Source organism: Psittacula echo (genome assembly GCF_963264785.1).
Source record: "Psittacula echo genome assembly, chromosome: 7".
Lineage (NCBI taxonomy): Eukaryota > Metazoa > Chordata > Aves > Psittaciformes > Psittacidae > Psittacula > Psittacula echo.
Window position 1 is genome coordinate 20473251 of NC_137740.1, and position 27305 is coordinate 20500555.

Sequence of the window (27305 nt, forward strand, 5' to 3'; positions counted from 1 at the left end):
ACGCCCCAGCTGTCTCCAGTGTCATCCTGGGGCCATCCCAGTCTCTGAGCATCCCCTGCCCTTCCATCACTTTCAGGAGGATGGAAGAGCTGACCCAAGAGCTGGCTGCCACCAACCAGCTTGTGGAAATGCTGTCAGCTGAGAAGCAGGACCTGCAGCAGCGCCTGGAGGAGGCCCTGGCCAGTATGGGGAAGGTCAGTGGCTGAAGCATGGGGGGACCCCAGCTCAGCATCCTTGGGGGGGAGCACACCTGCCCAGGACTCGGCTGGCAGTTGTCATCCCTGTCCCTTTCTGGGGCTGTGGCCAGGGCTGTGCCACGTCCAGCCCGACAGCATCAGGTGTCTGTACAGCTGTGCCGTGGTGCTGGGGCAGGGGGCCAGGAGGACCTGGTGTGCGATGTCAGAGGAGGGACCATCCCCTGGAGTCCTTCGGCAGGTGTTGGTGCTGCCTGCGCCTGTCTGCCATTTAAATCCCAGGTCTTAAAATACCCTCAGCAGCTCGGCACGGTGCCAGGCAGGATCTGGGGGCTGTGAGAGATCAGAGCAGCATGTTCTTGGCAGTCGCACAGCTCTGGCTGTGCTCTGTCTTGGTGGCACAGCGCTGTCCTCAGCAGCCATGGGACATCAGTGCGTGAGCTGCCTGCACAGTGGTCCTACCAGAGGACCCTGGTGTGTACCCACTGCGTGGCACGGGGCGCCGTGCAGGTACTGGTGCATGGGTGCAACACGTCCCCCGGCGCTGCCTGTTGGGGCTGGGCATTGGCACTGGGACTGGAACCCGGCACTGACACTCAGGTGGGGACTTGGCGGTAGCACTGGGGCTGGGTCCCGGCAGTGGCCCTGCACTGTTGCTGTCACTGTCGCCGTTCCCGGCAGCGGCAACCTCACGTGTGTCTGGGGCCGGCCGAGGGCAGACACTGCACATGTGTAACATCCGGGCCTGCCGCCTACAAATCCCGGCAGGCGGAGCGGCTGCTGCGCACGCGTGGTGTTGTCATTCGCCGCCATCTTGAAATCTGAGCCAGAAGCTGGGCGCCGCCGTGTCAGCAGCATCGGCGGCTGCGGCGGGAGGAGCGGCGGGGCCTGTGGGGCAGGGGCAGCGGGGCAGCCCGGGGTGAGGGGCAGCCCCGGGAAAGGGGGCCGTGAGGAGAGAGGGTCAGCCTCGGAGGGTGGGGAGCTGTGAGGAGAGGTGGGCAGCGAAGGGAGGGGCAGCCTGAAGAACGGGCAGCCCTGATGTGGCTGAGCTGAGATAGGAACGTGATGTTGCAGAGTGGGATGTTTCTGTAGCAGCAGGAGTCCCGACGTGTCACCCACCCTAAAAGGGGGGGATTGATGGGGTGAGAAAGGAGCTGTACCCTAGGATATGCACTGACTGATCAGTTAGAGGCCTTAGGAGGTCTCTTGGGAGCCCCAGAAGTAAGTTTGGGTGCTGGGAAGGAGGGAGGATGAAGGAAACTTGCCGAATCTGTGCCCGAGAGCTGTGCGGCAACCAGCGGCGATGGATCTTCCACACGGCGGCCAAGCTGAACCTCCAGGTGCTGCTCTCCCACGTCCTAGGCAGGGAGCTGTGCCGGGATGGCAAATCCGAGTTCGCTTGCAGCAAGTGTGCCTTCATGCTGGACCGCATCTACAGGTTCGACACTGTCATTGCACGCATCGAAGCCCTCTCCATCGAGCGGCTGCAGAAATTGCTGCTGGAGAAAGACCGCCTCAAGTTCTGCATCGCAAGCATGTACCGCAGGAACAATGAAGACTCTAGCACAGATGACAGAGCTGGGGATGGGACTGTGGACCTTTCTAACCTGCCTGATGCGCGGTATGCTGCCCTCCTCCAGGAGGACTTTGCTTATTCTGGGTATGAATACTGGACAGATCAAGAAGAGCACAGCTCGGAGCCACACAGCTGCCATGCTTCAGAGGGAGTGAGCAACCGCCCGCGGCGCTGCCGTGGCTGTGCGGTGCTGCGGGTAGCTGATGCTGACTACGAAGCAATTTGCAAAGTGCCGCGAAAGGTGGCCAGAAGCATCTCCTGCGGGCTGTCCAGCCGGTGGTCAGCCAGCATGTGCAACGAGGAGTCATCTGTGTGTGATGTGGCGGAGTCTGCCAGTGCCAGAGTGCCCGTGGATGGGGAGAGCATGGAGGAAGGCACACCTGCATCCTCTGTCGAGTCCCTAGACACAACTGTGGAGGCAAGCCTTCCACAGCAGAAGGATGAAGACACAGATAAGGGAGTGAAAGGGAATGGGAAGTGTGATGACTTCTCAGATGACCGCATGACCCCAAACTCTTCGCAGAGTGGGAATAGGCTGGAGCTCGCCTTCAGTTTGATCAAGACTTTGGACTACAAACCCCTTCGGAGTCCTCGAGGCAGCAGGCTACCTATTCCTGTGAAGTCCAGCTTGTCCTCTGCCAAGCTCAGCCGTGATTTGGCAGATGGTAGTGCTTCTGCTGGCTTAGCATGCGCTGGATCTGCCTTCCTGAATGCAGACAGAAAATCCTTTTCCAGAGCTCCTTTGGGTGTTTCCCTGGAGATTTCTGAACTGCAAGAGCTGTGGGATGACCTCTGTGAGGATTATATGCCGCTGCGGGTACAGGTAGAGGTCATTGTGCTGCTGTTCTATTGAGCAGCATCCATGTGGCCCGACACTGAGCCCACTGGGGATTCTTCTGTGCTGAGATAATACAGATAGCCACGTGTGGCTGAATCCAGGGCTCAGAATAGGCAGCTTCATCCTTTTTAGGTGTGCTGCTTTCTCCTCTGTCATTCTCCTGTCATCTGTTTCCTCCTTGTGTTCTGGGAAATGACACCCTCCTCTCTCCCATCAGCACTCGCTGTCAGTACCACCTGCTCTAAGGTGGGTCTAAGGTCTTTGTGTGCTTTGTAATCTTTCTGCTGTGAAAACACCAGTTTCACTTCAGCTTTCTCTGTAAGAAGTCAGTGTGACTTTTGCCCACAACCAGAGGGAGTGTTTTAAGCTCCTGGGCATGTGTTTTCCAGCAAATGTGTTTTCTTTGTGCCTGGGTAATAGTTCAGTGTGAGGAACGCCTGCCTCCACAGCCCTGTCTCTGCAAATCAGGCCTCCAACCTGCCTAACGTGCAGATCTACACAGGGACCTGTGGCACATGCCCTGAGGAAAAGGTGTTTTCCTTGCAGGTGGATTTGTGCCAAAGGATTTGTGCCAGTCTGATAATGACGTTAGGGTTGATATTCTAGATAATGGGTTTATTTTCTCATCCTTTGAAAAGACTCATCAGTTGGTGGCAGGTGTTGCGGAGAGGCGATGAAAGCTCATGCTTCCAAGGAACTTCCTGCTGCTGTTATCCACCTTGATGGTAGTCCTTGATGCAGCTCCGGATTGCCTCTGCTTTGCTGGCTTTAATGAAATTTTCATTAGCGTGCAGTCAAAAAGCTGAACTTGTAACTCCTTTTACCACTTTCCTTAATGAATAGAAGGCCTTAGTCAGCTTCAATTCAGGAATATCCATGTCAGCCTAATTGCATTCTCATTAGCAGCCTTAGTGCTGTATATTGGTGTAGGTAGCCTGAGGGATTAGAAAAATGCTTGTTTATTGCTATGGCAACTGTGGCTGTACTGAATTATGTTTCCTATTCAGCCAGTGCTGCTTGGTGTCCTGTCTGCCCGGGCGTTTCCCAGAGCTGTGTGCTTTTTCCACAAGCCTGCTCAAGAAATGATGCTGGGAGGCAATGTAGAAAACCTAATTTTCAGCTGGTGCACAAAGGCATGGTGCTGGGCAGGCGGTGGCTGAGGATGTGGAGCAGGGTGTTGGTGCTGCTTCTGTGATCTGTGTCACCTGCTGCTAATTTTCACTGCTAGGGATATATTTATATCGTAAGAATAGGTTTTCTCCTGCCAGTGTGGTGCAGGCAGCATGGTGCATTCGTGGCTTAGCTCTGTGTCACGCACTGCCATCCTCATGTAAGGATGGTGATGGAGGAGTTTCTGCAGTCTCTAGCATCTGCTATCTGACCATCCATGCCATGAATTCATCCTGCAGGATTTTTTACTGCCCGCTGCTTGCTGTGGCAGCAGCAATTGTGGTCTTTGGTGCAGGTTCTGGCTGAAGGGGGAAAGGGCTTAATACTTTGGATGGCTTTAACAGCAAAAGTAAGAAGTCAGATGCAGCTGCTAGACTCAATAGTTCTTGTATAAATGATTCTTCTTTCTCTTTGTACAAGCAACACTCTTTCTAGCAGTCAGGTCCTGCTGTCCAGTGATACGTGCATCAGTGCCTTTCTAATACTGTGAAAGGAATATATAGGATATATAGGACCACAGTTCCCTTATTGCTTTTGAGAAACTGCAGTTCCTTAATCTTACTGTTGTAAACTACAATGACTGAGAGCAATCTGGTGTTGGGGAATCTGATCTTGTAGATACTGTCATCTTGGGCATTTTCTTGAATCAACAGTTCTTCCCTGTCACCACTGCAGCCGCAGGAACGTGCCACCAGACCAAGCCTTTGTCAGGCACACTCTTGCAGCTGCCTGCGATGCCATGTTGGCAGTGAGGGAGGTATTGCTGCACTGACAGCCAGTCTTTTACCCACTGTTCTGGATAAATGGGAGTTTGGCAAGCCTAGATAATGCCATGAATATTATTTTTAAAGAGGTGTTCTGTGTAGGTTAGTGTGTGCTCGCATTGCTGGAGCTGTGCTGAGAGGACATTGCCAGTAAAATGCTGATGTAGGAGAAAATGCTGGGGAGCCGTGCACCTGACATGGCTGCAGGGAAGCAAGGGAGGCAGCTTGTGCTTTAGAACTTTGGACTCTGGAGCTGGCTCTGCCTTTCTTTTCCCTGCTCTTTGTTTTTTGCAGGCTTTGTGCTTATTTTTCTTTGGAATGTGCAAATTGTGAGGAAAGGTGTATTTTCCTTTCTTGTTTTTTCCTTTCTTGTTTATTACTATTCTATTTTCTTTTCATCAGCCATTCATGTGCCAGATTCCAGCAGCTCTCCCTGTCTCATCCAAAGCCTCCTGGGTGGGCATATTTGAAATTACCTGCTGTGACTGTTCAAGTTTTCACTAAAATCTTAACAAAACATCAGGGTAAAGGGAAGGATTGCTTCTGCATGAGAGGTTGTGCATAGGCATAGGGGAGCTCCCCTGCGCTGCCTTTCCCAGAGACACTGTTTCTGTGGCTGCTGAAGATGAGGATTCAGTCTGATGGGACTACTTAGAGCTGGCTGTTGTTCTCCCTGTGCTCTGCTGCCTGGAGCTCGTGCTCCTGTGTGAGCTCTGAAAAGCTCAGCTGTGTTCTCATAGCCTCTGCACTGCAGCCCTGTGTTTGCTAGGGCTCCCACTTATAAGAGACACCAGTACAATCGATCAGTCGATCTTGTGTTGCTGATGATATTTGGCAGTATCGAGCCCTGTGAGAGCTAGGGTGGGTGGCTGCGTTTGGATGTTGCTTGAAGGAGTTAACAGCAGGAGGGAGCAAAATAGTAAGGGGATGACAAGAGATTAGTGTGTGCTCATCCAGCAGGGTCTGGCAGGCCATGCATCAGGAAGTAAGCTGCCTCCATTCCCAGTAAATGGGTGTGTGTCATGAAACAAACCTCAGCTGTGGCACTGAAATTGCTATGGTTTGTGACACTGCAGGGAATTGCACATGGTATGAGTGCTGCTCCCGGTTGCATGGGGAGTTGCAAAGGAGAGCCCAGCCTTCCACCCAGGTGAAGGGAGTCATGGGCATCATCATGTTTTGGAGACATTCAGAAAAGCACAGTGGGGTCTGTGAAGGCTGGTAGCTGAACAGAAGAAGCCAGTGCAAGAATTGAGCTATTTCTTGCTCTTTTTCCTTTCAGAATTTGCAGGATGAACATCAGCAGCTGGCGCCAGGTGACCCTGCAGCAGGGAAGCAGGTATCCCATCTGCGTGCTGCAGAGCTGCAGTGCAAGATCCAGCAGGTTGAAGCTGCCAATAAGGTATTTCTTCATGAACAGCAAATTCAGTGCCTAGCAAATCTGTTGTAGCTAGTATTGGAGAATGCCTCCTAGCCTGGCCAGAGGCAGGCATCTGCACCTCTGTTACAGCAAGGGTGTGTGCTGACAAATGACGCTCAGTGTTGTCTGCCTGCTTGAGTTAAGGGCGTTTACCTTTTTTCTGCAGCTGGGCTGTGTAAATTTTCCATGTTTATTTTTGCAAACCATTATTTTGGTAGAACTTCCCACTTGTCTGGTGAGCCTTCTGAAGGAGAGATACAGACAGCTATTTCTCTGTCTCTTAGATTTGCACGGATTGAGCCTGGTGCAGGAGAGAAGGCCACCTGCCTCTTGAGACAGCTGCTACCTTTTTTGAAGGAGTAAGGGAGATTAATGCAGGGGCAGGGGCATGTTTTCATTTTGATTGAAAAGCTTTCTTGGGGAAGAAACATGAATCTGAGTTGTCTTGAGGCAAATCAGATTTAACATGTGTTACAAGGCATGGATGTTCCTAGTTATGCTCTTAAACTCTAAGGTAAGTTATACCTGCTGGGAAAATAGAGAGGTTAAATGGGAAAAAAACCACCAAGATGGAATCTTTATTTAAATCTGGAGATGGCTGGACCACAATGGTTAACAGGGAAATAGAAGCTCAAGACCCAGTAAATGCAGTTGGGAGTGTTTAAACAGGTTAGGGGGAGTGTCGTGTAGAGAAGAGATAACAGGACGGATGTGTAAACTAATGAGCTACAAGAGTAAATTATGTGGCAGCACCAACTGCTTAAGAAATTGAGGCTTGAGTAAGTTTTGAGGAGGATATGTATCATGTAAGATTAAGAACAGATTTAGAAATGCTAACTAGGAGTTGTTTAAATGCACAACGTGTGCTGCTTCATGAACATTATGGAGAGAGCAGAGAACTGTCCTAAACCTGCTTGAGATGGTAGTCTCTTCAGGGTGAAAATGTCAAAGGCAGAAGTTTCTTGGCTTGTAAACCAGCCATAGAGACTGGTGAGATTTCCCCTTTGCTTTGCAGCTGTGCTGTTGGCATGCTGGCACTGGCTAGATTCTGTTGTGCTGAAGCGAGAACTTGAGGCTAAACAAGCCACTGATCTGATCCAATGTGAATTACTTAGACCAGCAGGTGCTACAAGAGTGCCTGAGTGGTCAAAGAAGACAGTAAGAGAAGGGGCAGGAAGACTGTAACGGGGCATCTGCAATGCTCTGGAGGACTTCAGAAGTAAAGGGGACAGTTTTTAGCATGTGTAGCTTCTTCATGTTGAAGATCTCTTGGGAAGTTTTTGGGCTGAAGCAGTCCCTTTTAGAGGAAATGAAACAAATGACAGAAGCTGGGAACGCTGTTAGGCAATCCCAGCAGGACTCCTGGAGTATGTGGGAGGCAGTATGATACATGAACCTAAGCCTGGAACCTCTGCCCTGAATGGGGGAGCTGCACTGGAGGGTAGAGAGCACTGAAAACAGTCTTGTGGAGGGACTGAAGGCCTTGTGTTTGCTTGCTGGTCTCCACCCAGCTCACACAGTATTTACATAGTCTAGAGGGAGCCACGTTAATCTTGATCTAGCGAACACCTGGGCTATATGGACTTGAGTAAGGAGTAGAAGCATGCCTAAGAGTGTTTATGTGGAGAGATAGGCAGGATTAAAAAAACAAAAACCAAAACCCCAACCATATTTCTGTCTTCAGTTGTTACAGGAAAAGCTGAATGGATTGAATTTTCAATTAAAATCTGTCCAAGAAACATCACAGAGGCAAGATCGTACAATCCAGAGTCTGAATGAGGCCCTGAAGAGCAAAGAGAGCAAGGTAATAGCTCTGGGCGGACATGGTGGTGCTCGCTGAAAGAGGAAAGTGTGTTAGCCCTGTGGGTAGCGGCTGAAAAGGAATGCTTAAGCAACTGCTGGGTATCCTGGTGCTCATGAAATTATTTCTTGCAAAGCTCTTCTGTGTGATGCTCATGTCAGTCCCCGCTGGAGGCTTGGGACAGGAGGGTTTGTGCTTGGTTTGCCAATGACTGTGTTTCCTATCCTTTGATTTTTAGACAGAAGAACTTTACCATATCATTGAAGGACAGAATGAGACAATGGCCAAGCTGCAGGACATGTTACACAGAAGTCATCTGGGACAGTTGCAGGTATGTCCCTGGAAACCCTCAAATATACCAGGTTTTGATCTGCAGGGATCCTGATTTTTAAATCCCTGTTGAGAAATGGACCTGTGAGTTTCTGTGCTTCCTGCTCTTATTAGATGTCGGAGAGCCCACTCTCACTGCAGGAGCAGCAAATGTCACTGCTAGATCTTCAGAACGTGCTTTTCTGCACCAAGTTGGAGGTGCAGAAACTGAAAAGAGCTCAGCGCCAGAAAGAGCATCAATTGGCTGAAGCCAAGAGAGCAGCCCAGCTCCTGGAGACCAGGGTGCATGAGGAAGAACGGCAGAAAGAGGCAACCTGGAAACACAACCAGGTAATAAGGCAAGCACTTAGTCTGGAAGTCTTTGAGCTTACATGACTTAAGAAGCACTAATGTACTCTGTACTCTGTTCTCATACATCATTTCTGCCTACACCAGTCTGGGCAGACATGGCCAGCCCCTTGTGACATGTGGCAGAGAGAATTCTCCAGCCTTCTTAGCTACATATCTAGGGATTTAAAATTGGCAATGTATGGCAAATGTGAATATGTTGTCACTTGTATGTCTTTGCCTGATGCAAATGTCCCATCTCTCTTTGTGATGTTACAAATGTCCACTGCTGCACAGGTTAGCTGTGATTGACTGTAAAGTTCTGCTGTGGCCTGAGCAAGGTGTTTAGATGGAGGGACATTCTGGGAAATTAAAAAAACAAAAATCAAACTTACTCACTATGGAAGTGTGTTTCGCGATGTGAAAGCTGTGATGTTGCAGAACAGCTTTGGCTATTTTTCCACAGATCCTGTTGCCTGCTGTTTACAGGTTTGTGAGGACTGACTGCCAAGGTGTATGCTTTTCCCTTGCAGGAGCTGTGTGCTGTGGTACAGCAGCTGCAGGCAGAGCTTCAGAACAAGGCTCAGCAGCTCCAGACCATGGAGTGGGAGAAGTGCCGTGAGCTGCAGGCCCAGGAGCAGAGAGTTCAGCATTTGAGTCAGCACCTGGCTCGCAAGGAACAGCTTCTCCAGGTGAGATGCAGAAAGATTCAAGTTGAGCATAACTAACCAGGGCCCCTGCTCCTCCTTCGGTATTTGGTGATGCAAGAATGAGTCTGTAGTCTTCACCTGTGCCCTTTGAAGAAGGCAAGAGATACTTTTGTGTTCCCAATATGTGGAAGAAGGCACAAGTATCTGAGTACCTCAGCCCACTTGAGGTGATGCCTGGTGAACCAGGTACTAGTCAACCAGCCCCAGGTGCTGGGACTCTACCACCCTTTAATGTGGGGATTAGAGCAAGTGTAGGGTGCTGCTCTCTGAGGGTTTCTGGCCCGACAGTTGTATTAGGGGGTCTGTGTGTGTCACATGTAGGAATCAAGGGAACTTCTACAATGCCAGCAAAGCTTGGACAAGAGCCCTGCAGCCATGAATGCCATGCTGGAGAAACTGCAGCAGCGAGTCAGTGACAGGGATGCTGCTCTGGAGGTGAGCAGAGTGTGTTGGCGATATCCCAGTTTTCCCTGAGGCTCATGCTTTGGGCTACCATCAGTGGTGCAGCCCCAGGGATAATGATGTCTTCTTCGTGCTCTTTGTGGCTCAGCCTTCCAGAGGAGCCCTCTGAAAGGGAGAGCTGAGGTGTCCCACACAGTGAGTGGTGGGCTGCAGTGCCCTACTACCCCATTCTGAACAATCACCCCCTCTCACCTTAGCGAGCAGTAGATGAGAAATTCTGTGCCCTGGAGAAGAAAGAGCAAGAATTGCAACAGCTACATCTCTCGATAAGGGAGCGTGGAACTGACCTGGAGAGGTTGCGCAATGTCTTGTCTAGCAACGAGGCCACCATTCATGTGAGTGCTTTTACCTGGGCATGCAGAGTCCAGCCTGGCTGTGGTGTGGTGCTGGACAGACCTTCCTGTGAATGCTCTGGTTGTTGCTGGTGAGAGCTGCTGCAGGGTGTTGGCCTTCCTCTGGCCTTGTGTGCAGGGCAAGTTCCTGTGTCACTCATGTTTTTAGGTTGGGTGTAGAAGGTGAGTGTAGTGTCTGGAAAGGATGGGGTGAATCTGTGTGACTCCACTAGCAGGAGGCACTGGTATTTCCAGTTTTGCTTAATTCAGGATAAAGTCTCTGTCCCTGGTTGAGCTGCTTCTGTTGTGGTCCCCAGAGCCTGGAGAGTCTCCTGAAAGCCAAAACCCTGGAATTAGAGCAGGTCTCAGCAACCTGCCAAAACCTCCGCTGGCTCAAGGAAGAGATAGAGGCCAGATCCTGCAGCAGGCAGAAGGAGCAGGAGGGAATTATCCAGCAGCTGCAGACCTGCCTGCATGACAGGAACAAGGAAGTGGAGGTAAGGCCTTAGCTTGGCTTCCTGAGCCTTCAGCCAGTTTGTCTGCAAAGAGAGTGATCCCAAAGCAGAGACTACTGGCTGCCTGCCTCTTAGGAGGACACTTGGACCTGTGCCTAGTGCTTTGGAAGCTGGCTGCTTTTGGCACCTGTAAATACCTGTGTTTGCTGGAATACTTCTCTCTCGGCTACACCCAGGCTGAAGAGCTGTTTGTCCTTGAACAGCTTGTAGTTTGATGGTAACAGTGTCTCTCCATCTCTCCCTTCCTCCCCCTTGTTCAGGAGCTTACAGCAACTCTGCTGTGCAAGCTGGGCCCAGGACAGAGTGAGGTAGCAGAGGAGCTGTGCTTGCGTCTCCAGCACAAGGAGAAAATGCTGCAAGATCTTCTCAGTGACAGGAACCGTCAGACCATGGAGCATGATGCTGAAATCCGGGAGCTGCTACAAGCTATGAGCACCAAGGAGCAGCAGAGCAGAGTGAGTTGTGTGCTGTGTTGCAGTGAGGAGGTGCTGGGGTGGATGACCCTGCCTTGCATTAAGCAAATAGAAGCTGCTCTCTGGCTGCTGTTGGTGTAGCCTGCTGAAGCTGCTGAGTATTGAAGAACTATGTGAGATGCCATGAGCAATTTCTAGGTTGGTCCTAACCCATTGCATTAGAGCAGTTATGAAGCAGCAGCTCTTGTATTGTCAGGTACCAGGATTCTGTCATTAGGTGGATGAGGCAGGGTTTGTGTGTGTGGTGAGGAAGGAGGTGCAGACCCTTCTAGATAGCTATGCTCCTGGGCTTGAGGCAGCAGAGGGGCTGCGGGAGGGTTGCTGCTACATGTCTGTGTCACCAGAATAGGGAGGAAGACACTCAGCTGTTTCTTGTGTAGTGCAGAAGTCTGAGGAAGTTCTGCTTATTGCCTCTTAACTTAAATGTAAGTCAAAGTAGTGCATGGTCCTGAGCATGTAAGTGCCACTTAAAGAGCCACAGTTCCTACCCTGCCTACTCTTACACAGTGGGTGCAGTTCAGTGTTACCCAAGATACCTTGTATTGAGTTTTCTTTCATAAAAAGGGGGCTAAAAGGCCAGGCACTGCCTCCTCCTCGTTGTTTGTCCTCTTTCTCCCCTCTTAAATTGAGAGAAACTGAGGAGCTCGTTCCTCTGTAGGCAGAGGGGCTGAGCCTTGCTGCAGCTGTCTGGCAGGCAGAGATGGGAGGGCTGCAATGGAGTTGCTGTGGTTGGCCTGGAGCAGTAGCTCCCAGGTTGATTTACAGAGCACTTCTACTCTGAAGTGACAGATAAACAGAGATGGTTTTTTCTTAGTCCCTAAGGATGGTGAAGGACAGAGATCCTACCCTTTCCCTGATTTTTTCCTGCTCAATCAGGTGGCTGCTGAGAAGATGGCTCACACTTTGGCTGAAAGGGGCTCTGAGTTACAACTCCTGCGCCAGCATGTGTCGGGGAAGGAGCCTGTTAGGACCCAGTCAGCTGGTGCCAGCCTGTTGAAGCAGGACAAACAGCCCATAAAAGTAAGAATTGTGCACTGTGTTTTTTCACCTGTGACCTCAGGGCTCCAGAGAGAACTGATTGCCCCAGAGGAAATGGTAGAGGGTGGAGCACCACAGAGAATGATAGAAATCAAAGGGGGATCAGGAAAGAGAGTTTCTGTAGGAGAAAAAGAAATTCAGGTGCAGAGATGCTGCCTAAATGTTCTGATCTTGATGCCACCAGCCTTTGTCACTCAGTGTCTCCTTTCATTTTGATTAGGCAGTGTTTGAGTCCTTAGGGTATGTGAGAGTACGAAAGAAATCCACCCTCTGACCTTCCAGCATTGACCCAGTCCTTCCTTGGGCTGGGCTGCCTTGCTGTATTGTAATCCCCTCCCTGACACTGTCACATTCTAGAGGGGACAAGCAAGCTAATTTTAGGTCCCACTAATTCTTGGCAGAGCCTGTTGGCTGTTTGCTGTCTCTTCCACAATTGGAATGATATTTTTAAAGCAGCTTTGCTAAAAACCCCTTTGAGGGTGAACACAGTTCCAAGGCTATACATATGCCACGCTCCTACTAGAGCAGCTGTTAATGGTTTATTGGTGAGCTGACATGTTGAACATTTTTAAGCAGCTGTAAACAGGTTGCTCATTTCTATTCCCAGGGTCACAGTAAGCTCTAGAGACTTCCAGAGGCTTGTATATGGGCCAAGTTCTGTGTTTTCCTTCCCGCATGGTCCCTCTGGACCACATCCTTGGATAAAGGGATAGGTCTTTGTAGAGTCTCAGTTGAAAGATGGGCTTGCTGCATTTGAGTGAAACTCTTTTAATCCTTACTATGAAGGCAGACACTGCCAGTAACTTTCCAGTGCCAAGTAAAACAAGGCCAGTGCCCTTTTGCCCACATGCACAGCTTCTAGGTTGGGTGCAGTTCACTTGTCGCCACTGCTTGGCTAGATCCCCTTCACTGGTTTCTCACATTTCAGAGGTGTCAGCAAAGCAGCCAGTAGCTGTGCTGAAGTTCTGGAGCTCTGGGGAAGCTGCAAGTGCCAGCTTCACTGTAAAGGTGCAAACCTAGAGGATTTTGTATTTTCAGGAAATACTGCAAGGAGCTTGTGGAGCCACAGCCATTGCTGGACCACCACAGGGGGACAGCAGCTGCAGGGCAGAGGGAGGTGAGTGTGTTGACAGCTTCTTCCAATGTCCCCAAACTTGACCAGGGCTTTTTGGTGTGTGGGAATCATGGTTACATAAAACTGTGTGAGATTAAAGACCTTTGAGCAAAAGTGAGTGTACTGAAATAAAGCTGTGCCTCCCCTTTGGGTGGTGGTTTGGGGATGTCTAGGGATGGGAGTATGGGAAAGGCTAGTGTTGGGTTTGAGGTGACGTGCTTCTACTCAAGAGTTGATGCCATCTAGTGAAGGGCTTTTGACTTTATGGTTCAGGCTGGGTGAGACAAGTGCAACTGGTTTGGGTTTTGCCTTTGGGGCCGCGACACCATAATTTGCTAGGGGTGGGATAGCAGGCCTGGGATGTTGCCGTTGCTTGAGGCTGCTGTTTAAGGACCAAGCAGGGAAGAAAAGTGTTTGCCAAGAGTGCGATGGGCAGCACAAGCATTGTGGACCTATCTTGCTGAAGAGGGATTCTGTCTGATCCTGGGGTCAGATCTGATGCATGCTATCCCTGCTGTAACAAATCTGTCTTTGCAGTTACAGTGTCAGCAGCAGAGCTGGAGAAGGATCTTGTTAATGCCAAAGAGGAGCTGGAGCTAATGGCAAAGAAGGAAAGAGAAAGCAGGGTGAGCTTGTTGATGGAACCTGTGTTGGTCTCTCATGCTTACAGAAGATCATTGGACTGCCTTGTCACTGGAGGTTTTGGATCCCCTTCTCTTGTGAGGGTGCCCCCAGTGAGAGAAATGGGGCAGCAGCTCGCAGTGGGGTGTTTACTGTCAAGTCTCACGAACTTCTCTTCCTCCTCTAGCGAGAGCTCACTGCTCTCCAGTCTGTTGTGGCCACGCAGGAGGAAGAGCTGCAGGTGCAGGCCTCAGATATAGAGTCCTTGACCAGGACCATTCAGATCAAAGAGGACCTCATCAAGGTGAGATAATGTGCTATTCTGGGTCAATTTTGTCTGGGAAGGCTGCAGAGGAGTCTCTTCTTTCCCCACATCCTGAGAGTAATGTGGCTGGCTCTGGCTGTGGATGGTATTGCTCCCTACGTGTTTGTGTTACTTTGGCCAGAAGACAAAGGCCCCAGACCTCCAGAGTGTTGTTATTTGGTTGTGTACCAAACACCCTTCTTGGAGAGTCCTTTAAATAGAGTGTATGTCCCTTTTCAGTTCCTGCTCCAGGCTGTCGGCTGTGCCTAATACACCCTGGGTGCTTTGGTGTTTCTTTCGTAGGAGACCTGAGTCTTTCCAAACACTGGAAACTTTTGGTAGTTACGTTCCAGGGAGGGTTACAAAGGTCCAACTGTCCTTGTAACTGATTCTTTCTTCACTGAACTCTCCTGCTGTTGGTTTTCAGGATCTTCAGATGCAGCTGGTGGATCCTGAAGAAATTCCAGCTGTGGAAAGGCTGACACAAGAAGTGCTAGTGCTTCGGGAGAAAGTGGCCATAGCAGAGTCACGAGGACAGGAGGCTACTGGAAACAGAAGGCAGCAGGTAGTGTGCCATGTGGGGTGAGCTTGGATGTGTTTGCATTTCTGCTGGTGCTCAGTTATGAGGCTTTGTTTTCAGCCTTTGGCTATGCTTTGGTGTGCTTGGTTTTGGAAGCTGGATGTGTATGATAGGGGGAGTACAGAGAAGAGGATTGGTTCACTTTAGCACTTGTTTCAAGGGAAGTCTTTTGAAAGTCCAGAGGTGGCACTGATCAACTTGATCTCTTGGACACAAGCAAGAGAGGAAGAGAAGCTCCTGTTTCGCTGAGGCAGCCAGATGCCTCTTTTGATTCTGTCTCTTTTTCTAAAGTGCTGCATCTTGTCTTTTCTCTCCAACCAGTTGTTACTGATGCTGGAAGGGTTAGTGGCTGAGAGGAATCGGTTAAATGAGGCTCTCCAGGCAGAGAGACAGCTCTATGGCAGCCTGGTAAAGTTTCACACACACCCAGACAGGTAAGTGGGGCTGCCATAGCTCCATGCTGCTCTGTTCTGCTGCTGGGACAGGCTGGGGTCATCCAGGGAGGCAGTCTCCAAAGCGGTGATCGTTCTGTGAGTCTGAGAGCCTTCACTGGGAAAGAGGGAGTCTAGGCAAAGAACCAGACAAATGCAGGTTTGGGAGTCCAAATTTTTGGCTGCCTTCCTCCCTTGAAAAGGCTGCAGTGGCCAGCTTTAAATGCTGCATAAACTCTCCCCATTGCCACTTCTTGTTCAGGCCCTGAGATTTCCATCTCTGTTCCTAGTTTATCCCTTCCCAGCTCAGTTTCCCACCCACACTTGGCCACCTTTCAGAGGCTCCTGTCAAATTCCCAACCAACTGTTGGGTTGATAAGGATCTATCTAGGTGCTTATCCAGGCTGCAGCCCCGCAGGGCATTCTCTGTCCTCTGAACTAATCCCCTGCCTTGAATGGAGCTGCAGCCTCTGAGATATTTGAGCTACCTGATAGGAAGAGAGCACATAAGTGGGGTGCTTGGGTAAGTACTGAAGAACAGCTGTGACTAGGAGTCCCCTTCCATGGGCTGAAGCCTTTTTTGGGGATGGCTGTGCTCTGGGGAGGTTTAGAGGTGAGGCAAGAGCTGACTGAGCTTGCTGGGGAGCATGCAGGGCCTGTGCCTGGAGTAAGTGCCAGTCCTGGATGGAGGGGCCGGTTTTGTTTGTGCTTGCTACAGCCTGTCTAACCCTCTTCCCTTCTGTGCGATGTGTCTGGTTAGTGCTGCGAGAGACCACACTCTGCAGGTGGAGCTGGAGGGGGTCCATGAGCTCCGGGGACAGCTGGAAGAAGCTCTTGGAAGAAGCTTGGAGTGTTTGAGCAGGCTGGAGACACAGGGTGCCATAGGAGGTGGGGAACAGGAGCGTGTGAGAGTCCTACCCCAGCATGCCTTCTGAGCACTGGCGCTCGCCTGCCTGCCACGGAAACGGTTCACTAACTGAGCGCCTGTCTCACTGACTCTGGGAGGGTGGCTGTGGTACTTAGTCATGGTACGATAGAACTGGTACAGGGCTGCTTTGTTTTAGATTTGAGCTGCTTCGGAAATGGCAATCAGTGCAATCCACCTGTGTCTCGTGTACGTTCCTGTCTGACCCACCCTGGTGGCCACTAGTGCATTTGCACATTCGAATCATTCCATTTTAGCTAATTTCCCTCTTACCTCCCTTCTCCTCCCATCCTAATGGGCCAAATAAAGATTCCCTTTCTCTGAAGAAAGTACCAGATGTTCTCTATTATCTCCCAAGTGCATGAGTGTGAATTTTTGTATTCCCCTACCGTTTTTTTTTACCCAGTGACATCCACCTCTGGGTTGATGGTGGCTGGTCCAGAAGGAGAAGGTGTATATGGAAAAGTGAGTTCCAGACCCAGAGGATTTGAGAAGGGCCACAAGACCTGGTGCCACTTGCCTGTGCCTCTTGCACAAGTCTTGAGTGTGGAACTAACAATTCATTTGATGCTTAAACCAAATCCTACTTCAGTATTGATGATTTTACTGATTCTTTTTTTCCTTAACTGTAAGCAGTCTCAGCCCAGCCTGTGAGTGCCTTCAAGGGAAAGCTCCCTCCTCTTTTCGACAGATGGTTTGGCATGACCGAGACCTGTCCCTGCTCCCACAGTCTGGGCTGGGTCTGCTCCCTCGCTTGTATGCAGGCATCTTGCCTACAGGCTCCACATGCTGCTTGGCCAATGGGCAAGACCCTATTCCTGCTTTGTTGGGGACAGTCCTGCTTGGCAGCAGTACATGCCTTGTCTAGGGTATCTTTCACCTCTGGGAGTATTGGGGCTGGTGTGAGAGCTGAAAAACGATAGCAGCAGCTTTCCAGTGACCAGTGCTTCCCATGTGCAATGGGCTATGGGTTAGCTGTCCTACTCAGTCACTTCTCAAGGTAGCAGGAGTGTATTTTGTACCTTTGAGTATCTGCTTCTCCCTGATGGGGAAGCTGAACTAGGAGATGGTGGAGCAGAAGAGCTCTGTCTTGCTAGGCTGTGTTACCTGGACCTGTGACTACTTCACATGGCACCACCTATCCCATGCCTTGCACCTGTGCTGAGGTCTCTTCCATGCTTCAGGTGGGGATAGGAGGCAGCACCACTCTCCCTTTACACACAGCAGGTCAGCACTGCTGCTCTGGGTCTACACCTAGCTGCATGGTGAGTTCAGCAGTTCTCGTGGCCTGAAGGGATGCAGCTAGTGGCTGCTGGGCAGCTCTGGTACTTGGTTAGCTTTTCCTTTCTTGTATTTCATCTAATTCCTCTCACTTCTCTGTTTAGCATCATCTCATTCTCCTTCTGCCTCTGACTTTGTAGGAGCCTTAGTGTCTCTGTCCTTAACCTTTCCACCTTCCGTTCTCCATCCTGGCTCTGATGCCCAGCTGGCTGCCTGGTCCTTTGGGTACCACAGAGCCCAGGACTCAGCACAGACTCAGCAGGGCATGAGGGAAATTTTGGCTGGTGTTCCAGCAGCTCTCATCTCTTCTTGTGTGTGTGTTTTGTGGCAGATCTGTCCCTGGCCTCCGTTAGCATCACTGCTGTAAAGTGCTCTGGAGGGAAGCATTATCCTAGGCTAATGTGTTCCAGCTGCTCTGCTCTGTTCCTTAGGGCCTTCTTTCATCCCCGATACCGCTGGCTATGCACTCCTCTGACCTGTGAGAGGACCAGCCTGAGACCACCCTCTGTCAAACTGCAGTGCTTTGTTTCTGTCTCAGCTCTTTGTGTGGAGATCTTGCCTTCCTCTCTGTATTTCCCTGTGGGCCTTGTTTCTCTTCCCTTGTTTCCAACAGCATGAAGACTTCCAGTGCAGCCAGTGCACCTGGGTGGCCCGTGCCTGTGAGCCTTATGCAATTCTTAAGCCATGCAGCTAATTCTCTTTGCCTTTAGGCTTGATGTGAAAGGCAGAGGAGGCTGTGAACAATAATTCTGGGATTGCATCTCCTGCCTCCTTTGCTGGTAATATTCAGAGAGCTGAGCAGTCCCTCAATTTGCACCTATCCTGTACTCCTGTTGTGATGGAGGGTTCAAGCACTTGGTGAACAGTAGCCTGTGCACAGACTGCCCAATGTGTCCACTTCTCTGCTCCCCCAGCATCGGCTTCCTCGTCTCCTCCTCTTCCCCTGTTGTTATTTTTCCTTGGGCTTTGCTCTCCCTTTTTCTGCCTCAGCCCTGGGAGCCTTTCAGAGCTGCAGGTGAGGAGACGGGTGCTGTGTCGTGGCACCAAGAGGTGGTTCTCCCAAGTCCCCAGAGCAGTGGTACGGACTGTGAGCCATCCTGCTCTGATCTCAGCTATGGTGACCCAGTTTGAGAACCATGTCCATGTGGCACTCAGCCCCCCAGCAACGCCTGCAGCTGAGGGGCTGCATCCACTCACTCTTCAGGGCCCCACAGGCATTGAGCTGTAGCCCTCGATCTGTTGCCACCCAGCAGGTTGTGTCCCTGGGGGCTCACAGGGATGTGCTTTGTGTATGCCGAATGCCACCCTTGAGAGCCGCTGCTTCACTGTGATGCTGCTGCCACTTCCAGCTGTCTCTAAGCATTTTTCTCCTGGCACAGTGCTTCTCTGTGGTGTCTGTTCTTGCTCCATGAGGCACAGGTACTGTGGTGCACAGGCTCCACCACACAGTGTAATGTCTGCCCAGGCTCAGCTCTGATTTTTGCAGCCTCCTGGCAGTTGCTTGTCACAAGTGGATCTTCTGAGTGTGCCGTCTTCTGCATGCACAGTGTGCTGTGCAGCCCCCTGCCCTGCTGCTGCTGTGCTCCTTGCTGGTACTCATCTCTTCCTCCCAGGAGCTGTGTGCATCCCTGCCGATTTCTCCTTCACCAGCAATGTTTGGCCTCTCCTGCCAGCATTTCTCTGTATTCCCCTGCTCTGTATTCAGCCTTTCTTGGGAGCTCCAGCCCTGCCACGTCCAAAGCAGCTGCATCTCCAGGAGGCTACAGGCTGTGAAACTTGGTCCTGCACAGCCCCAGGGGATGGTCTTGGGGTCTGTGCGACCTCCCCTCTCCATGGGGAGAAGAGGGATTGGGGGTACACCCATGTCAAAGAGCAGGCAGGGCCTTGCAGCTGGGTGGGAGGAAAGCTGCCCAAACAAGGGGCACAAGGCTCTGCACAAAGGGGCCAGGAGCAGAGCTGTGTGCAAGCAGAAACACATGACCTCAACTCAGCTCTGTGGGGCAGGGTGGCCCTGAGTCCTCTACGAGCTGGGGTATGGAATGCAATTGTCCTTTTAGCTTTGCTTCAGTTCTGCAACACCAGTGCAGGGCTTGCAAAGAGCTCAGTGCCATGCATGACAGCAGAGCATGGATGACATGGGCAGGGTGGCTGTTCATTCCCTCACTGAGCTGCCCCTGAAGGTGATTGTGTGAGGTGTGCCCCATGCTCCTGCCAGGGTAGTGCCTGACCGAGTGCATGCTGCTGCTGGTTGTGGCATATGAACCGAGTGCATGCTGCTGCTGGTTGTGGCATATGAAGTGGCTGCAGGATGGGTGGCATGTATGCACGTGTGTTGGGCCAGCAGAAGGTGCTGGGTTGAAGCTCTCGCATGCAGAGGAGGGATGGCAGGGCACACAGACAGTGGAGAGACCTCAGTCCTGGCCCAGCACCAGTCATGTATGAGAGTCAGCACTTGCCCTGGAGCTGCCCACAGTGACCGTGGGCATCACCAGGAGGAGAGGACAGAGGCAGTGCTGCCACTGACACTGCTTTGAGTGCCTTGTTGTGCTGTGCTATCCCTTAGGTCAGGCCACAGGCACAGACACTGATGATGCCAGCACCAACTTTACTCACAACAACGAGGCAGCCCATAGCCTGGCAACCCAGCACGTGAGTCAGGGCAGTGCGGCAATGGGAGCACGGGTGGCAGAGTGCAGCACGGGTGGCACTGCGCCAGTGCTGGACGGTGTCTTAGCCCCTTCAGAAACATTCCTGTCACTCTCTGCATTTGTCCCTCTAGAGCAGCCTCCAGACTCGCAAGGAAAGCAGGGGCACTGGAAGGACCTTACTGGGGACCACAGCGCCCACTGTGCCAGAGCGGGAGCTGCGGGCGGAAGAGGAGCTGCAGGAGCTGAAGGCGCAGCTGGAAGAAGCCGGCTTCTCCTCTGTCTCCCACATCAGGCAAGAGCCCTGGAATATTTGAGCCATCAGGTGGCAGTAGTTTGAGGGGATATCCTGCATCCCTACTGCTGCCCGCCCTTCACAGTGCCTTGTGCCCCCAGGAAGGCGATGCTGAGCCTTTACCTAGAGAATGCAGAGCTGAAGGAGCGGATGGGTGAAGCTACGTCGCTGCTGGAGAATGAGGAGCAGGAGGAGGCTGGGCTAGGTGGCCCGCTGGCCCCTGAGCCCCGCAGGCTGCCAAGGAAGAGCCGCAGTGCCCTCGGGGACTGCCCACCCGGCGGCAGCGGGGATGGACAGGGGGCTCCAGCAGAGAGGGGAGCTGTGCCCGCCAAACGTCCAGCGCTGGAGGCACAATCCCAGGATGACATGGCCAAGAGACCCTGCCCTGGCACTCTAGGCAGAGGGGACAGGAGTTCTGTAAGTGCTTTGGGCACAGGGAACAGAGATGGGGATGAAGATGGAGATGGGGATGGAAAGGAAGAGTTTACAGTCTATCTCCTCTCTGGAAGGTGGAGGGCACAGTCCCTGGTGGGAGCTGGCCAGGGCTAGGTGCAGAGCTTCGCTCCCAGGTGGCACAGGGACAGAGGCAGTGCCAGGAGCTGAAGGACAAGCTTGCTGCCTCAGAAGCCATGGTGCAGGCACAAGCCGAGCAGCTGGAGAAGTACCATGTCTTGCTCCGTGAGTTAAAACCCCAGGGGCGATAGCGAGTCTGTGCCATGTGCACCATGCTGTACACGGGGCAGGGATGGTGAATCCTGTTGGGGGGGGGGAACCTGAGCTGATGGTGCTGCCCAGCAGGTGAACCCCACGCCCAGCAGCTCAGCAAGCAAGTGCAGGTGGACTTTCAGGACCTGGGCTATGAGACATGTGGGCGAAGCGAGACTGAGGCCGACCAGGATGAGACCACCAGCCCTGGTAAGGAAAGCCGAGGCTCTGGGGATCCCGGTGCTTTGTTCGCTCAGTATAGAGAAGTGACACTGTGCTCTGTCCCCTCTACAGAGTGCGAGGAGCCAGATGTATTTGGTGAGCCTAGCCTGGGTGAGGAGCTGGGGATGTCCAGAGCAAGCAAGGCTGCCCAGAAAGCCATGGCCTTGGCAGATGTGGGTGCCCTGCACCAGCACATCCAGGACCTCAAGGCTCAGCTGCTCAATGCCAACAAGGTGATCCAGAGCCTGCAGCGCCGCACCCGCTCCATCTCCGTCACCAGCGGCTACACCTCGGGCGCCGAGCGGCCCCCGCCGCGTCCCACAGCCCTGGGCTCCCCCGCTCACAGCCTCACCGACGAGGACGAGGGCTGGCAGTCCGACGGCCACAGCGCCCTCTGCCCGCCCGCCCTGCGGGCACACCGCGACCTGCAGCACCTGGTGCACCGCGTTGCCCTCCTCGAGGCGCAGCTGCCCGCTGCCAAGGCCGGTGGCGTTTTACCCAAGGAGCTGCAATCTGCCACTTGGCCGGGGTATGCCCACGGGGATCGGGACCAAACGGGGGGCTGCGGGCGTCTCCAAGGGTTCCCCAAGCGTGGTGACTTCTTGCTGCACGCTTTTCCTGCAGCCAGGCTCCTGGGGTGTTTGCACGGCAGGGCAGAGCCCCAGTGGTGGATGGTGCACAGGCTCTCCCCACAGCACCGTCCATGCCGTGCTCTCTGGGGTCTGGCAGCCCTGTGAACCCCCCCTCTTGCTGATCCCTCCTAGGAAGTACAATTCGCTGATCCAAGCACAGGCTCGGGAGCTTTCCCATCTGCGGCAGACACTGCGGGAGGGCCGCGGGGTGAGCCGCAGCCTGGCCCAGCACCTGCATGATGCCCTGCGGTCCTTTGAGGACCTCCTCCGTGGCACTGACATTGACTACTACCAGGGTCAGGGCTTTCGGGAGCAGCTGGCTCAGGGCAGGCAGCTGGCTGAGAGGCTCAGTGACAAGCTGGGCACTAGTAAGTACCTTTGCAGGGTGGCACTGAGGGCTGAACATCACGGGGCATGGTGGGCTGGGAAGGGATGCTTTGATGAGTGCTGTTGAAAGGCTGGGGATATTTGGGCACCTTGTGCCATATGGGCTACCCACTTTGAGCTGTGCTGTCCTGTCTTGCTATAGTTCTGTTTGGGAACAGGCAGCCTGGGTCACAGAGACACTGACTAGTTCGTCTCTGGCTTGTTTTTTCAGGAGATCGACATGATGGAGATGATAAAACCAGTCACGAGCTCCTGGCACTGAGGTACCTGTTCCTAGGAAAGGCCTGGGAGACCTGTTCTGCATGTGCAACACAGGCTGTCACTGCTTTTGGGGTGGGGTGTACCCTTGGGGTCTCTCCTCCAGATAGGTGTTCTTGGGCTGCCTCTGCACTGGGGATGGGGAGGGGAGCCCCAGGCTTGGGCTGGGCACCCCATGATTCAGGGCAGCCTCGCAGCAGAGGTGGGATACAGCATGTGGGGTGTCATACTGGAGTGTGCACAGCACAGATGGGAAGAGGTGTGGGATGGGGATTACTGCCCTGCAAACTCTGTCAAGGCTCACCTCCATAGGCTTAGCCGGGAGCTCCAGGACAAGGAGAAGGTGATTGAGAGCCTGGAGGTGAAGCTGCAGGAGCGCTGCAAGTCCCCAGGCAGCAGCCGCCCGCCCTCCGAGTCATCCCGCTCTGCCACCAGCTCCTCCTTTGTGTCTGAGGGGCTGGAACCCTGCTCTGATGGTGACACAACCAGCGAGTGCAGCCGGTGCCGTGAAGAGCCCGCCCAACACACAGGTACTGCAGGGTGCCCAGGGGCCACAGCTGTGGGCTGGGGACACCAGTACCTCTGTAGCATGTGGTCCCTGCAGCAATGGGTGCACATCAGGCCTGGGCAGGGGCTGCCTGTTTGGCACCGCACCTCTGTGCCAGCCTGGGGGGTGGGTACACAGCACCTGGAGCTGCAGGGCAGCATCTCAGGGGGGTACCACAGCCCTCCAAGGCTGGGACCTGACTGACCTCGCATGGACTGTCCCATCCTGCAGGGCCTCCAGCTATGGGGACTCAGCTGCTTGAGGCATGCCAGTGCCCCCTGAGGAGGAGGGTCCCTGCCAGGCTGAGCCAGAGCTGTGCTAACATCTATCTCCATCTCTCCTATCTCTAGGCCTTCATGTTGACTCCTTGTCCAAACCCATTAGTGCCCCCCTGCCTGCACTGGCCCCTGGGCTGCCCCCATTCCTGCCTGCAGGGCCCCCCTTCCCTACGGTCCCCCTGCTCCTGGGCTGCTGTGGGAACCCCGTCTGCTCCCTGGCTGAGGCGCAGCAGGAGCTGCAGGTGCTCCAGAGGCAGCTGGGAGAAAGTGAGCGTGTGCCTCCAGAGTGGGGTTGGTCCTGCCTGCCCTGCATGTCATGCTGTACCACATGGCCCTTCATCCTCTCTGACCTTCCTGTCCTGCCCTGGGCCTTCTCCTGCTTCTCAGGGCCAGCGCTTTGTGGTTTGGTCCCGTCACTCTGGGGACTTGTGGCTCTCATGTAAAGAGGGCCTGGTGGGTGGGATGGATCCAGCCTAAGGCAGCACTAGCCCTTGGAGTGGGCAGTTGCACATCCTGGGGCCTCTGGAGAAGGACTTGTTTGGTTAGTTGTTGCATAGGAGTGGGGCTGGCACCCTCCAATTGGTGTCATGCAACCAGCAAGCAGAACAATCTGCTCTTCAAGGGGAATGCGTTTGACCAGGGTGGGGGATGAGTGATGGGGGATCGCCACGGGGGGGACATTGGGCTGCACTGTTAGGCAGAAAAGGGACAAGAAGCACATGGTGGGAGTGTGTTATTCCCATTCTTCTCGCTGTCCACTGCCCTTCTGCTCTTCACTGCTTTCCCCTGTGCATGCAGGTGTGATGCTACCCATGGCACCAGCAAAGCCCATAGCCCCACTGGGCCCCTTCAGAGACAGCAGCAAAGTCACGGCGTCACCCTGCCGACACGGTGCCTTGCAGGGCCCCAGGGCCACCGAGACCTGCACCCTCTGGGACGTACCCCCTCCCGGCCAGCCACTTTACGGGACCCTGCCATCAGGGTATCCCTCTAGACAGAAGCTAACAGGTGAGGTCCATGTTGGAGAGCATGGGGGCATCCTGCCTGGGTGTAGGTAAATGGGGAGGAGATCCAGCACCAGAATAGCTGCGGGACATAGCTCTGATATGGGACAGGTTAGAGGGGATGGTGTGAGGAAGGTGGCACAGCTATCCCTGCCCTGAGCCATCTCCTTGGCTGTGGCAGGGGCAGATCTGCTGGAGGAACACTTGGTGGAGATCCGCAGCCTGCGCCAGCGGCTCGAGGAGTCCATCTGCACCAACGACCGGCTCCGCGAGCAGCTCGAGTGCCGACTGGCCTCTGCCAGCAAGGCCAGTGGTATGGCGCTGCCCTGGGGCCAGGGCTGCTAGGGAGGCCCTAGGCTTTGCACACTCCATTGCCTGGGGAGGGTGCTTACTCTGTGCATGGCTGGGTATTGGAGAAAGAGACTCAGCGCTGGTCCCCCTTGGCAGGATTGTCCAGCAATGTCTATGCCCAGTCACCGGAGCTGGGGCTGCAGCTGAGCAGGGAGAACAAGGCTCTGCATGAGGACAACCAGAACCTGCGGCTCCAGCATGACCACATCTCCCAAGGTGGGGCTGGGCTACCAGCATCCCCGGGGCTGTGTCCCAGAGCGCACTGTCTGAGTGTGGTGGCAGTGACACCTCCATGGTCTCTGTCCCCAGAGCTGACACGGGTGCAGGAGGCACTCGTGGCTGCTTGCTCCCGAGCCCGGGAGGCTGAAGTAGAGCTGGAACAGAGGCGCGGGAAGCAGCGGAGGCTGGCTGAGGAGCTCGCTGAGCAGCAAGAGAATGTCCGGCAGCTCCGGGACGAGCGGCTCTCCCTACAGGAGGACAACAACAGGTAAGGTTTGGGGCACTGTGGCCGTGGGGCCGGCAGGGCTGATGGTGTGGCTGGCACTGGATCCATGTGTCACCCCCTGCAGGCTGCAGCACACGGTGACGCTCCTGCAGCAGCAGTGTGAGGAGCACCGCCTGCTGCTGCAGACCCTGCGTGCAGAGCTGCACGTCTACGAGAGCCTCCCTGGCCCCTCTGCCAAGACCCGTGCAGGTACAGGACTCACTCAGCCTCCACCACCAGCTCTCTGCCCAGCTACTAGTCTTGGAGTGCCTGGCTCCTCTGCAAACCTGGGGCAGGCCCAAGCACTTCTTCTGCTGCAGCAGCAGGAGGGACATGGTGGCCCTGCTGGCAAGTAGAGAGGGTGGGCAAGACCCCAGCAGCCCCAGACACAGAGCCACGACTGTCTGCAGGAGCTCAGATACTTCTTATTCTAGGCTGCTTCCCATCTCCTCCAGTGCGGGATGTTGGCACAAGTTCACCAGCACCCCTCTTCTCCCCACTGTCCTCTGACGTGTCTGTGACCTGGCAGATGGACGGTAGGTCCCAGAGCCTGCCCATGCCTATGCCTCAGGAGCTGCTGAGATCTGACAGACTCATGGCAGCACCCTTGCTGAGCAAGGGTGAGAAGCCCAGGGCAGACCTAAGCCTCAGGATGGAACAGGGAGAGCTACAGAGGGAGCGGGCAGGGGTCCTACCTAGCCCTGCTTTTTCCACAGGGCCACGTGGGGCAGACCCACTGGTGAGGAAGAGTGAGGAGCCAATGAGGGCTCATGTCATTGGCTGCCTGGACACCTACCGGGCCCTGGAGCAGCACATCCTGGAGGGGAAGGCAGTGGCCTGTGAGCTGATGCATCTCACACGCCCTGCACTTGGGCTGCCCAACTGCCTGCTCCCGGGAAAGGAGGTAAAGTGTGGGCAGGACAGTGCTGGCAGTGGCTGGGGGCCAGACACTCTGAAGCCCATGTGTAAAGTGGCCCCTGAGCCAAATATCAGCCCTGAGGCTTGCAGGGCTGGCAAGCAGCTGGTAGCCTCCAGCTTGGGGGCTGCTGCCGGTACTGCCCTGCAGTGGTGGGCTGGCCAGGGTGAGCCCCTGGGTGCAGTGGGATGCAAGTGTCCCGGCAGTGCCTGCCCCTGTACCCCTTTCCTGCAGGCTCTGCAGTGGACAGGCACAGGGCACCTCTGGGGCAGCGCCAGCACCCTGCACGGCATCCTGGAGCAGTGTGTGTCTCTCCTCACTGCCTTCTGGAGCACTGTGCTGCCCATCAGCCCAGCCCAGCACCAGGGCAAGGTGAGCACAGGGGAGGGGCTGGTGGGGCGGTGGAGCTGGATGCTCGCTGCTCATCGTGCTCGTGTTGTCTTAGGAGCAGGTGCTACAGGATGAGATCGCAGCACTGCGGGCACAGCTTTCTGAAAGGGAGGATGCTCTGCAGAGCACGGCTGAGCAGCTGCGCAGCACAGCACAGCTCAAGGACAGCATGGAGCAGTTCATTGTCAGCCAGTGTATGTGGCCCGGGTGATACCCTGCTGTGGGATGGCAGGGCCAAGCCAGCCTTGTCCTCATGTGCTTGGGGTGGCTCTACAACACAGGAATCTCACTGACCACATCTCTCTTCCCCTCACAGTGAGCAGGACCCACAATGTGTTGCGCAAGGCTAGGACGAACCTGGAGGTGAGTTCCCCCTGGCAGATAGGGTGGGATAGGGGCAGCTGCCCCTGCCTTGGTGAGCCCTGATGCCGTGAGGATGGGCACAGATGGCAGACACCCCATGCTCTGCAAGCAGAGTGGTGGATGGCAAGGGGTGCTGAAGGGCTCAGTTGGGTGTAACGTGTGTGTGACACGGGGACCTATTTTCCTTGGCTGTCCTTGGCTGCTCCATCCCCAGGGCACAGCAGTCCTCCAGTGCAGGCCTGCTGTGACACCACTCCCTCTTACTGCCATGTGTGCTCTCTCTTGCCAGGTGAAGGCCCAGCAGGCCCTGCCCATCGCTTGAGCAGGGCTGGGATCAATGCCTCCTCTCATGGAACAGCCCGCTGGCTGCTGAGCCATGCCACACTAGAAGGCTGGAGAGGACCCTGTCCCTGCTACTCCTAGGGGTGGGGTAGACAGGGGTCTGGGCTGTCTAGCACTACATAAATAGTGGGTTTGGGCTACTGTGGTGGTCGCATGCCCTCCACCTGTCTTTGCTTGGTATTCCAGCAGCAGCTGCTGGCTTGGGCTTTGCCTGCCCCATGCGTCAGTGCTCGCCCCTTTCCACCCACAGTACTTAGAGTGGGGTGTACAGCCCTCCACA

The 27305-nt window shown here is 54.0% G+C and overlaps 1 protein-coding gene across 1 annotated transcript; it reads left to right on the forward strand.

Annotated features, from left to right (window-relative positions):
* Window positions 1–1444: 1444 nt before the first annotated feature.
* PDE4DIP (phosphodiesterase 4D interacting protein) lies at window positions 1445–27112 on the forward strand (the record flags this gene model as incomplete). The annotated part of the gene is made up of 38 exons (XM_080623867.1): window positions 1445–2593; window positions 5825–5944; window positions 7647–7766; window positions 8002–8094; window positions 8208–8423; window positions 8954–9112; window positions 9452–9565; window positions 9790–9927; window positions 10242–10421; window positions 10700–10894; window positions 11789–11932; window positions 12989–13067; window positions 13602–13690; window positions 13873–13989; window positions 14417–14554; window positions 14891–15003; window positions 15761–15888; window positions 19770–19855; window positions 19986–20146; window positions 20248–20563; window positions 20656–20824; window positions 20945–21061; window positions 21146–21602; window positions 21838–22073; window positions 22304–22355; window positions 22663–22880; window positions 23248–23442; window positions 23974–24183; window positions 24361–24492; window positions 24627–24746; window positions 24840–25017; window positions 25100–25224; window positions 25449–25550; window positions 25731–25918; window positions 26165–26302; window positions 26376–26514; window positions 26637–26683; window positions 26973–27112. The coding sequence occupies 38 exons, from the start codon at window positions 1445–1447 to the stop codon at window positions 27003–27005; spliced, it is 6711 nt and encodes a 2236-aa protein (XP_080479993.1). The 3' UTR covers window positions 27006–27112.
* Window positions 27113–27305: the final 193 nt, after the last annotated feature.